The 13968-nt window shown below is 33.8% G+C and overlaps 1 protein-coding gene across 1 annotated transcript in view; it reads right to left on the reverse strand.

Annotated features, from left to right (window-relative positions):
• Positions 1–11470: 11470 nt before the first annotated feature.
• dpydb (dihydropyrimidine dehydrogenase b) overlaps positions 11471–13968 on the reverse strand; it is a 176146-nt gene continuing 173648 nt past the window's right edge. Inside the window, 1 exon segment of the mRNA XM_051126299.1 lies at positions 11471–13712. Coding sequence (XP_050982256.1) covers positions 13548–13712 — 165 coding nt within the window. The 3' untranslated portion in view covers positions 11471–13547.

Here is a 13968-nt window from a genome sequence, read left to right on the forward strand (position 1 = left end):
TGTTGCAGCTGAATAACATGAGCAAGCAGATTAACGAACATCTACGCACCTTTACACTTCTTTTACATCTTTTACACTTAGGAACATTTGCCTGTGGTTTTAACCAAAAATACCACAGCAAAAACAACTAGACTAATACATTTCAAACATTAAATTGTTAAAGACAAGTAAGCAGTCAGTAATAAAATAGGAACAAACAAATCAATTAGCAATAGTGCAAAAAAAATAAATAAATACAACTGAAGGTACAGGTACATACATTAAAATCAAAAGTTTAAACGTTTCAAAAGTTTCTTTTGTTCAAAAGTTTCTTTTGTTCTTTGATTAACAGTAATGAATGAAAGCACGTTTAATAGGCTGCTGTCTCTTTAACACAATGCATGCGGATCTAAAAATACTTAAAAATACACATGCCTTTTCTTTCACATCTATTTACGTTCACTTAAGACAAAAAACATCTGTTTTTGATTATATATTGATGATATATTTTGGTGCATATTGGTTGGTAAATGTGAAAGAGATACTGGTTCTGGCTCAAAACAACATTTTCTGCACAGTTCGACAACAGACACAGGCTGGAACCCGCACTGGGACCACTGTTCTCTGTGTTTGCGCTTCATATGTGTGCACTTTTCGCAAACAGTGCATACATTCCTTCCCTCATGCCCTTAAATAGTTTAAAATCACATTAAAATGCGTCAGCAGCATCACATACGTCAAACACTGACACGGAAGAAAAGAAATTGTTAAATAGTCATTATTTTTGTTTTCTTTTCCCACAAAAGTATTCTCGTAGCTTGATAACATTATGGTTGAACGACTGATGTCACATAAACTATTTTAACAGTGTCCTTACTATCTTTCTGTGACTTGAATGTGTCAGCTGTGTTGCTTTCTATGCAGGGTCAGAAAGCTGGATTTCATCAAAAATATCTTAATTTGTCTTCCAAAGATGAACAAAGGTCTCACAGGTTTGGAACGAAATGAGGGTGAGTAATTAATGACAGAATGTTCATTTTTGTCCTTTTCGTCCTTCGTTTTCCCCAAATTATTTCTCCTGCAGTAAGCCAGAAATCTCCACCTCAGAAGCACTTACATAAACTAAATTGAATGTTTATTTATTTATGGCTGTCAACATTGTTTTCTGATATACTGAGTGAAAAAAGATATGCAAAATCCCCTCTGTAGAAAAAGAATAAATAAAATAAATAACTTTGTCTCTAGTATGTAAACAAAATGAAACAAAATTTTAAACCTGGTTTTATCCAGTGCTCAAATTTCTGCTCTGGAAATGTATACAAATTAGTGCATATTTCATTAGATAATGCCTCATACATAACATTTCAGAAAAGTTGATATACAAAAAAAAAAATTGCAATTATTAATGTAACCAGTCAATAGTGGAAGTGTGGTGTAGGCCTGCCCCCCTAATAGTCGACTAACCGTTAGTCGTCGAGAAGAGGCTTGGTTGACCAAAATTTTATTAGTCGCTTAGTCACAGAAAAATAAAATCCACAGGAAGTGGCGAAGTCACACAGTTAGTGATGGACAGAATGTTAACAGCTGGTCTATGTGGTAATCGGGCAGGACATCCAAACGCTCACTTATCATTCATCAGCCTATGGCTTTTCATCTGAAATATGTAAGTAGTACAGCAACTTTATATGGCGCTCAATCTAATGTTAACCTAGAAAAATGTGCGCTATTGAAGTGTTTGTGCGGAGTGTGGAAGCTGAACAGTAGCGCACTTACTGCATGACAGATGCTGTCACTTGCTCTTAAAATACTCCGTCATTTTTGGTCATACAAATAAAAGTAATACATTGTACGGATCTGTAAAGATTCTACATTTATTTGTGTACACTCAGAATAACAACGAAACGTTGTGCTTTTGTAAAATAATGAAAGCAAACAGGATACGCTTTCTGCCATCTCGGCCTCTGTGAACTTCAGTGCGAAACGTTGAAACTTGTCTCACAAACATGAACAATTTTATCTATAGAGAATGAAAAGTCTAATTTTAAATGAACCAATTCAAGTAGAAAACAAATATTCTCTCAGATTATATAATCCATATGAAATATGTAGGCACATCCACTACTGCGGAGATGACGAGTCTCTTTTCTCTTAAACCGAAAAACAAAGAAAGCACTAGTTTATCAAAAAAATGTATAAAACAGTGATGCAGTTTCCTTGCTGTTTTCCACTGAAACGCTCATAATAATTATATCTGCTAGTGTGCTGTGGCAAGCTTTTTTTGTGTGCCCTCGAGTGCTTATTAGGCTATTTTGATAAAGCTCATTATTATGATTTATATGGAATATTAAACGTCCAACCAATAGTCGACTAATCTTTAAAATGACCGACCACAAGTCGACCAGAAATGTCTTTAGTTGAGGGCAGCCCTAGTATGGTTATATCCATTAGTTAAGCAGCACTACTGTTACAAACATTGAAATGAACTTGAAATATTTCTTAAGCAGTAAATCAACATCTGTAGAATAAATTGCATTTTAAAAATGCTTTAAAACATTTTAAAATGCTTATTTTAAATTGTAATATTTCACAATATTAGTTTTCGATGTATTTTTGATCAGCTGTAATTAAATGTTACATTTTGTAAAAGTTTTGCAACAACAAATAAATTACGTAAATGATCACAAAATTATATTCTACGTAACAGTTATAATGTTCATCTGTTCTGACCTGTAATAGGAGCATTAGGCCCACCACATTTGTCTGAATATATAATTTTATTGAAGTCATTGAAGATTCATAACCCATAACAATTTACATAGAGTTGATGGTTAATTAATATATTATCTGAGTATGTGCTCTTGCCAATTAAGTATTGAAAAACATCGGAGGTCATGTCCCTCATCAGTTTGTCTGCCACTTATGGTAATGAAATATTGTGATCCAGTTCACATGGTTGTGAGTGCTGGAGTCCTTCCAGAAAAAACACCCTGCACAGGTGGCTAGTCTGGTCCAGAAAGCATTAGTGTGATATTAAAGAATCTCCTCCTCTGAATGAATGAATGAATCAGTCAGTGGACAAAAAAATATAACAATATGAACACACAAAAAGAATGACAAGCCCAGTTCTGTCTTCAAAGTCTTACAAGATTTAAATTGTACAAGTGCCTTCAAAATCAGATTGGCAAAAAGAAAAAAAAGGGGGGGAAAGTAAAAACTGCTTCAGAAGTGTTGAGGAAAGGACAGGCAGGGGGGTTATTGGCGTGAATGCTAGAAAATTGAACCGGGATTGTTTGCACCTCAATAATGCTCGAGATGGAAAATTGAACATAATTTCGACTCACTGATTCTCAAGAAGGGGAGAGAGTTAAAATAACTGCAAGTCGTGCGCTAGACTGGGCTTTTGTGTATCACGCAAACCTCCTTCTCCTCCTCTGTGTAGGCTTCATTTACGTTTGACGATAAAAATAATAAGGAGAGAACTCCACGACTCGATGCAGATTCGATTAAAGACCTACTTATTTTCGACAATAAACTTTTAGCGCTATAGCTCGCCGACGACGCCGACTGCGAAAGAAAATCAAGTTTAACCTGATCAACAGATGATTCTCCCTATCCCTCATTTCGGGCTCATTTTGACAATGCTGTAAAAGCTATTTCATAGCCATTGTAAAAGTAGAGATCGATGTCGAGGGAGGATTGCCATCGGATCGTATCTCCTTTGGCCAACTCCAAAATCCAATTGATCTGCTGAAATCCGGGCTCAAAGAGAAGCACGAAAGCCTGCTCGCTCGCTTCTTTGCTCCAGCCGCCACTGCTGATAGGCTGTAGCTTAGAGACCATTTTATCCCCTTTTAAAGTAATCACCCCCATTACCATCTATCATTGCATTTGTCAGGGGAGCATCATTTAACATCTGCTTTCATTCGTGCTCTGTGCAGGGAGACGGTTCTCCTGTGGAGAAGGCTTGCGCGCGTCTGGCCCGGTCGCTCGGTCAGTCGGCCGCCCGGTCAGGACAAGAGGGAGAGAGATGGTTTCGCTGCCAGCTTGCAGCTTTCTGTGTCTTCATCGAAAAGGTTAACTGATGGGACGACCTGCGGCGCAGCCCTTACCACAAGGGAAGGAAAACGAGAGGTCTGAAGGTATGGAGCCAGGCTCACGGTGGCTTTTACGGAGGCTGTGAAGCTGTAAGGATGTGCCAAGGCTTGGCAGGAAGGTGCATTCGTGGGGAGAGCAGGCCAGGGCCGAGCTCTGGCGTAATGGCTGACGAAATGAGATTAGCATTGGCCAGTGTTCCACAGACATCCTACCTCCACCGGTCTAATTGAATTAAAGCAGCAAACAAGAGTTTATATCTTTATGACTGGGAGGGAGCCACAGTATTGAAAACACTGACAAGAGCCATTGTTGCCCCCTGAATAGGATTGTTTGTGCTCGTGCAGCTGTGTGCGTGTTGTGTACCATCCTGCCGTGCACAGTTTTCTCTCTCTCTTTTTTAAATACATCTTCCCCACTGTGAGAATTGATAGGTTTTTAAATCTACACAAACAATTTGAAATTTACATTCTCAGACTCATTTGAAAAAACTGTTTTTTTTATTAAGTTACATATTGCAGTTGTACGAATAAACAACTGCTTATTAAAACAAGACAATACAAACAATAATTAAATGAAAAAGCAATGGAAATACCCAAGGATGGCTTTTGTTTTCTGCTTTTTTTTTTTTCTACTATGCGCATCCTGGGCTTGCAGAGAAGAACCGAATAATTGGTGCTGTTGTTTTTTTGTTTTTTGTTTTTTTGTTTTCTTTATTAAAAAGAAAATTTTATGGAGTCATAAAGACTCAGAAAATAACAAAAAAAGAAAAAAGATTCCTTCTTTCTTAAAGGGACGGTTCACGCAAAAAATTAAATTCTGCCATCAGTTCTGTTGTTATTGTTCATTTAAAACTAAAACTAGGTTTTGGTAATTTAAATAAAGTTTAAATAAAATATAAATATGAAATGAAAAAAAACATAAATGGCTACAGTAGACGTACTGCAATTACAATAAAATCTTTAAAATGTTCTAGAAATCTAAACGTAAATATAAAAAAATCTAAAAGAAATTTAATTTTTAAATGTATATTTTAAACATACAATATAAAAATAAAAGATAAATTAAAATATTAATAAATGTTTAATTTAATAATAATATTTAATTCTAAATAATATGTAATATTATATTAATTATATAAATAAGTAGGGATGCACGATTTTAGATTTTTGGCAATATCCGATTCCAGTATTTCTCTTTGTTTTGAAACAACACAAAGTCTCTCTTGTGTGGGAAATATAAACAAATTGTTTTTATTTTGGCAAATTTTGAGCAAAAACATTTTCTATAGAACTAATAAACATTATTAAAGTAACAATATTAACTATAATAAAATCAATCTCTGCTGTTTTTGCCAGACAAATGCAGTTGGAACCTCATCATTTTATTTGTGGATTTAACATTAATAGATGGTCAGAAACAAAATAGCTGTAAAAAAAAAAATAAATAAAAAATTAGAGATCATTGTATTTACATTTTCATAATCCATTTGGAAAAAAAATCGCATATTAATAAATAAATCTTTATATATTCTATTATTTTTTTATTTTCTTCATGTAAGCTATAGCTTCTGACCTTTAAATCAAAACAGACTCATGTTTTTATGACATTAATTACTGCTTTATTTATTCAGAAACACAAATATATTTATATTTGTGTATTTTACTTTCATTTTATTAAAGTAGGCCTACAGTGCCCCATAAATAAATAAAACGCCAGTGGCGATATTTACATTTTAAGCCTTTATCAATAATATTGTGCATCTCTATAAATATACTAAAATAACTCTGTGACGTACTTGCCCTCATGTCATTTTAAACCTTTTTAATACACCTTCACCACTGTGAGAATTGACAGCTATTTAAATCAACACAGACTATTCAAATCTACATATGATACACTCATTTTAAAATCTATTTTTTTATGTTACATATTGCAGTTGTATGAATAAACAACTGCCTATGAAAAAACAAAAAACAAAACAAGACAATACAGACAACAACTAAATAGAAAGAGCAAAGTAAATACCCATTGATGGCTTTTGTTTCATTTTTTTGTTTTTTCTACTATACACATCCCGGCCCGGCAGTTAAGCACCTAATCATTGGTGGCCGTGGCTCTGTGCTGTTGTCTCTCTCACCTCTTCAGTCTTTCATATTGGAGAGGAATGAAAGGCTTTCTGCCAGCCTCCTGCCAATGCCAATTAGCCCAGGTCAGAGGTCATGAGTCTATACAGCACTCACCAGTGGCTGCCATTCGCTCCATGCTAATAGCTTTAATGATTATTGTCACATTCACGCTTACAACTTTGCAGGTAACAGCGGTTGAGGATAGTCAAATTAGATTTGTCAGGGGACAGGTCAAACCTGTAGACAATGGGAATGAGAGGAAAACATGCTCAATCCACTGTAGTCACAGCTAGTGAAAAGTTAGCAGCACTTGCATATTGGAGCAGTGCTGGAAGAGTGAATGCAAATACACTTTAAGTAGATGATCTGGTGAACTTGGTCTGTTGGGTTTAATAATATGTTGTGGGGTTACTCAGTCGAACCCCAGTGCAGTTTTTTTAGAGCAGTATTAGATCTACAATGTAACGTTCATAGCATGGTACCCTCTACTGGTTAGCTCATGAAATTTCGACTTGAATTTCAAGGTCTAGTGTAGGATAGAAAGGGTATTACCAGAATATTAATGTGTTTATATGGAGAATTCAGATTGTGGGGAATGTTGCAATGTTTTATGAAAAGTGTATATTAAAAAGGAAATCTGAAAGGACATTTATTTTTTAAACCAGAAAGAGCAAAAAAGTACTTAAGCAGAAAAAAGTTGTTTTTCTGCTTGTTGTTAATGATTGAAATGAAGCTGAAATAAAGTGAACTATAAATATTCAATGAATACTTGAAACAAAAATTAGAAATGTTTCCTTGGCAACTAACTTTACTTGAGATGTAATGTTTAAGTGCTAAAAAAAAACTATATATAAATATTTAAAACGCTACATCTAATAAAAATAGCAAAAGCACATAAAAAACTAAAAACAAAATTGAAATTAAAACAAAAACAGCTGAAAACATAAGAATAATAGCTATTATAAATTAAATATTAATAAATATTATTGTCATATACTCCCCCTCTTGTTGTTTTAAACCAGTATGATTGTTTTTCTTCTGTGGAACAAATGAAGATATTTTGGGAATTTTTCCCCCCTTCACACAATAGATGTCAGTGGTAACCAAAACGATTTGGTTTCCCAAATTGAAAACAACAACAACAAAAAACAAACAAACAAAAATAAAATAAAATAAAATAAAATGACAAACAAATAAAGAAAGAAATAAAAAAGCTATTATAAATTAAATATTAATAAATATTATTGTCATATACTCACCCTCTTGTTGTTTTAAACCAGTTGTCTTTCTTCTGTGGAACAAAAGAAGATATTTTGGGAATTTTTTCCCCCCTTCACACAAAAGAAGTCAATGGTAACCAAAACGGTTTGGTTTCCCAAATTAAAAACAACAACAACAACAACAAACAAACAAATAAAATATACAAAGAAAATAAAATAAAATAAAATGACAAACAAATAAAAAAAATAAATAAAAAAAGCTATTATAAATTAAATATTAATAAATATTATTGTCATATACTCACCCTCTTGTTGTTTTAAACCAGTATGATTGTCTTTCTTCTGTGGACCAAATGAAGATATTTTGGGAATTCCCCCCCCCTTCACACAAAAGAAGTTAGTGGTAACCAAAACGATTTGGTTCCCCAAATTAACAACAACAACAACAACAACAACAACAAACAAACAAATAAAATATAAAAATAAAATAAAATAAAATAAAATGACAAACAAATAAAAAAAATAAAAATAAAAAAGCTATTATAAATTAAATATTAATAAATATTATTGTCATATACTCACCCTCTTGTTGTTTTAAACCAGTATGATTGTCTTTCTTCTGTGGAACAAAAGAAGATATTTTGGGAATTTTGTCCCCCCTTCACACAAAAGAAGTCAATGGTAACCAAAACGGTTTGGTTTCCCAAATTAAAAACAACAACAACAACAACAACAAACAAACAAATAAAATATACAAATAAAATAAAATAAAATGACAAACAAATAAAAAAAAAAAAAAAATAAAAAAAGCTATTATAAATTAAATATTAATAAATATTATTGTCATATACTCACCCTCTTGTTGTTTTAAACCAGTATGATTGTCTTTCTTCTGTGGACCAAATAAAGATATTTTGGGAATTTTTTCCCCCCCTTCACACAAAAGAAGTCAGTGGTAACCAAAACGATTTGGTTCCCCAAATTAACAACAACAACAACAACAACAACAAACAAACAAATAAAATATAAAAATAAAATAAAATAAAATAAAATGACAAACAAATAAAAAAAAATAAAAAATAAAAAAGCTATTATAAATTAAATATTAATAAATATTATTGTCATATACTCACCCTCTTGTTGTTTTAAACCTGTATGATTGCCTTTCTTCTGTGGAACAAATGAAGATATTTTGGGAAAATGTTTTCTCCCCTTCATACAATAGAAGTCAGTGGTAACAAAAACAATTTGGTTTCCCAAATTAAAAAAACAAACAAACAAAAACAAAATTAAATTTAATAAAATGAAAGACAAATAAATAAATAAATAAATAAATAAATAAATAAATAGCTATTATAAATTAAATATTAATAAATATTATTGTCATATACTCACCCTCTTGTTGTTTTTAAACCAGCATGATTGTCTTTCTTCTATATATGTATATGTATGTATATGTATATGTGTGTGTGTGTGTGTATATATATACAAACACACACACATATATCTAGGAAGGAAGGAAGAAAGGAAGGAAGGAAGGCATAAATAGTAAATAAATATTCCACAGAAGAAAGAAAAATCATACATGTATTGAGTTTGGAATGACATGAAGTAAATGATGACAGAATTTTTTGGGTAAATGTCTTTAATGATATTCTTATGTGCTATTAGAAAACCCCGTAAATATTTGTCGATTCATGACATTATGACCACATCATTGTTCTTTAATAGACATTTATAGATTGCAGATTTTTTTTTTCTTTGCTTTTTCTCAACTTAAATGAGCTTTGAGTACACCGCACTCATGCAGATCCATATTTGTCAGAGAGGTACAGCCTGTCTCTATGTGCTTTTCGAAAAGACATGGACATTATGATAGAGCAGCAGCTTCCCGATGTCACATGTGGGCGTTACGACGGAAAGGTCAATATTATTTTTCTAATATGGCACTTAGAAAGGGGAGCAGGCAAAGGAAAAGAGGGAGTGCTCTCGCTTGTCTTATTAACATTTATGAATAATTTAACCTGGCACGCCTGGCCAGGGTCCAGACACATCATTTCTTAATTGCAATCAGAGGGAGGAAGTAGGATGATGCACAGTGATGTATGAATGACGGGGGGGTGCTGCAAGGGAGGATTCAGCTTTAGTGCACGACTTTAATAACTGTAATAACTATCACACTTATATGGGCCATTCTACAGAATTGGTGCAAACTGCTGTCCCACAACCAAAAAACTAATTTAGAAATCATTTAAGTATTCAAATCTTAGATGTTTACTAATATCCTCTTATTAGCTATTGAAACCCACAATAATATTTAAAATATCAGTAAGATTAATATATGTAAAAAGGGTAATTCCATGCAAATATTAATCTGGTTAGCCTGGTAAGTGCTATTTTCAGGCTTGTCACATCCATAACAGTACATATTCCTCATAGACACATCAAAATTAAAATAAAGTAACAGTTATATGGTCTGTGAAGAGTCATTGGATCTCTATTTGTTGGGTGTTATTGCGTATGGTTTGTGCATTTTAATTAGCAGAAATCCTGCAAAGTCTGTAGTTTCTCAAAAATTGTGTTTTTTGTCACATCCATAATGCATGATTTTTCTCTTTTTTTAACAGAAAACATGTGCATAGACTGATATTTTTATGATGTTTAGACTCTATCAACAAGGGTTTATTAAAATATAAACATATGGTTTGGTATATTGGTAACACATACATTCTCTAAGCATTTATATGTCACATCCATAATGCAAAATGTCACATCCATAATGCTGGATTTGCCCCAAATCATCATTTAGTGGGTACTTGGAATTGGGAGGTGGCTCTTGGGAGGTGGAATTAGGAGATCCCGAAACCTAACCGAACCCTAACCCCTAAATTTTAACTTATGAAAATTATATTGTAATAAATTTAGCATTTTATTTCATATATATATATGTATATTTATATTTTTTTCTTTATAAATTATGAAACTTTATGTGAAAAAAATTAGTTCGCATTTTCTTGTCACTACCGAAACGGGAAATATTCAGGAATGATCAGGAAATATTTCTGTGTCATAATCTTTCATAGCTACATGGTGGGTAGGTAGGCCATATCATTTTGAGTATGAACAATCTGTGTGTAACTTTAAAGAATGTCACTACCGAACACCATTTTTATGTAATTAAACATACTTTTTTGGGAGTTTTTCTATAATATTTAGTTTTTATGTGTACAACTGTTCAGAACTGTGCTAGCTAACCATGTGCTGATTAGCATCTTTGAGCTAGGTTTAAAAGTATCTAAAATCGTCACTACTGAAACTAGAGGTCGACCAATGTATCGGTTTTGCCAATTAATCGGCACCGATAGTTGATTGGCGGAATTATCGGTAATCTGCAAAAATCCATGCTGATAGTTTTTTCCGGGTTTGGTCCGTTGCTGGAGCGGCTGAGAAGGTCGTCATTATACAGCAAAGTCTCTATAGTCCTTGTTATAGATGGCATAAACCGTTTGTTTAGACACGTGACAATGTGCGCTGCACAGAGCAGGACACTTCAAAGGCGGATTTAAGACATCGACAACGAACGTGTGTACAGTGTACTGCGATGCATGTTTTCATGTCATTACTCAGTGATGAATTTGTTGACTAGATGCTGCATTAGTGGAGAAAGGACAGCAGAACACTTTTGCCTGTTTGGTGATTAAATGAAGTCTTGTAGACCGCCGCTTGAATTAAACGCGACGTGTCCGGTGTGTGATAGTGGATAGCTGCAAATTCTTCTAGACGTGGCGCTGCACTTTTGATTAGATAACCACAAATGTTCTAGAATAGAAGCAGTTAAATCGTGAAAGTACACAATATCCATATGTATGCAATTTCAATACTGTGGCCTTTGTGTAGATATTTAAAGATGGCCATCTTTAGTTGATTGTTGATGTAATGGTAACACTTTACAATATGAGTATATATATATATATATATATATATATATATGTACAAATATATAATTAATAATAATATCTTTATTCATTTACAGCGTATGGTTCAGTAGGCTACTTTTTTTTTTTTTTTAAGTATATAGTAGAGCACTATTTATTTTTCGTTTAGTATCCATTTTAAAAACTATCGGTCAATTAATCGGTATCGGCCAGTGGGGTCCAACCCAGTTATCGGTATAGATAAAATCCAGTATCGGTTGACCTCCAACCGAAACAGTCACAAAACATTTGGTGAAGAAAGAAACAAATTTTTAGTACTGTTATGCAAATTTTCAGTATTGTAGCATGTTTTAGTAGTGTTTTAGTATGTGAATATGATGTGGTCGCTACCAAAACATTACTGTCAGGGCCGAAACATGGGATGTTTTGTCAAAAATACATTGTATTAAATTATCAACTAAGATATCATGATAGTGTTTGGTTCAATGTATGTTCAAACTAATTAATCCTTAAGTTTGAAATCAGTATGACCAACATTTTGCCTTTTACAAAGAAAAGTTGGATTCAAAATACAACAAATCTCATGAATCACTTGAGATGTTGTTAAAATTGCAACTGTTATTAATGCACCTCTGAAAACTTTTTAATAAAATAGAAAACTATATAATTTACAAGGAAGATGTAACAAAATCTTAATAGGCCAATATAACCCTTCTTATGAAATGATATAACTGCGTTTTGGTAATGACAAGTTTGGGTAGAGGACAAATATTCCAAAGCTTCCTGAAAATCCAGTATGAGAATCAGCTGGACATAGAAATGCATACCCTAGAATTTGCATACATACAAAATTTGTGGGAAAAGATTTTTTTCTTTGATCCAATGAACCAATTCTGTAGAATGGCCTATATACCCAGATACTCATTTTGTCCTGATATAATAATTATATTAAAAAAAGAATAGTGCAAATAGTTAAAAACTTTACAATCTTTGAAAACTGTGCTGCTGCTGAAATGCAGTTCTGGCAGCTAATAATGAGCGTGCTTAAGGGACTTCAGTAAATTTGCTGAACCTTCTCATCGCGCTTGGCGTGGTTGCTAATTTTTCAAAGGCAAACATTTTTACAAAGCAAGTTAAGTCACGGCCAAATTAATGGAGCTCCAGTGCAAACTTTAGATTTATGGCGGCCCGGTTTTCTTTCTAATCCCTTGTTATTGTGCGGTTATAATAAATGATGAAATAACTCTGACATGTCTGGCTGCTGCTTTTCAAAAGCGGCGTTTTCCTGCATTTCAAACACGGAGCCTCTCAGAGAACGAGCGGTCTGCATCTCCGAGATGAAAACGATAGCATTTTAATTAACCCCGTCTACTGTCTTGTCCACCGCTCCCAATCGGATGTTTGTACGCAGATGTAACAATTATAGGAAGATCATATTAACACAACAGAGACTTGGCATAAACCTCTCAGACTCGGGTTTGTATCAGCTTTGTTTTGCGAAACAAATCAATTGGTACATTAAAGGAACCGGTCTAAACATCATTAGAACGATTTGTTTCGTGTCTGCGTCTGAACCTAAAGCTGCTCTTCAAGAAGCCTAAACAATCTGCAGATCAGTCTAGTGATAATTATGGCTCGTACTTTTTAAAAAGCATATTTTTTGGAACTAATTTGCTTATCATTAGAAATCTATTTATTACTAAATATGTCTTGTGATTTAATTACTGACAAACATTAAAAAGCAAATCTGCTTGTGAAATAATTATGCTTATGTTCTTCCCTATTATTAATCACATTTACCATTCACATAATTCATTTTCCAGAGTTTCAAAGTAATGCAGTCTTCGATACTGTCAATTATTAATATTCTTGCTTTATTTATTGTTATTCATTTATATCAGAGTAAACAATAGCACTTCTCCTTCTTTCTCAATCAATCGTCCCTTTCACTTCTGAAACGGAAAAGGACAAAAAATAATGTTGTTTTGAAATAATGCAACTCTTTTGTGCCAGCACAATTATTCTAGCATAACTGGCTTGGGAATATAAGGCAATTATTTTTGCTGGCTAATTATTCGTTTTCATAATAAAGGTAATTTTTCACACAGCAATTATAAGTGGAATCGATGCTTTGAATGAGACGTCGCTCCTTGGTTTTCTTTCTCTCCGGTCAGGTGGAGCGACAGTGTGCTTTAGCAAACGGGATTAACAGGCAGGCCCCTCTTGGGCACGTACGGCGTTGTCCTGGTAACCATTTTGATGCAGTCGATGATGGGGCACACGCTCAGGCAGAGAGTGCAGCCGGTGCAGCTGTCCGTGATTACAGGAAGATGGGTCTCAGGGTCAAACTTAATAGCCTGCAAAAGAAGAGGAAGGGGAGGGAAAAAAAGCTATTACATTAGAGCAATTATCGACTCTCCATAGGAGGATTTCCCCACTCCTGGGAGAGCTTTTCATGGACGGAAAAAAGCAACAACAATGACAGCAGCTAGCACAACAGTGGCGTTCTTTAAGGTAAATAGCAGGCCTCCTTCGTCGTGCACCGGCCTTATTAATTTCAGACTCTGCGTTTGTCTCTTTACGCTTTCAATATGCGAGGCCAATGGCGGTGAA

This window comes from Labeo rohita, chromosome 2 (genome assembly GCF_022985175.1).
Source record: "Labeo rohita strain BAU-BD-2019 chromosome 2, IGBB_LRoh.1.0, whole genome shotgun sequence".
In the NCBI taxonomy this organism is placed as follows: Eukaryota; Metazoa; Chordata; class Actinopteri; order Cypriniformes; family Cyprinidae; genus Labeo; species Labeo rohita.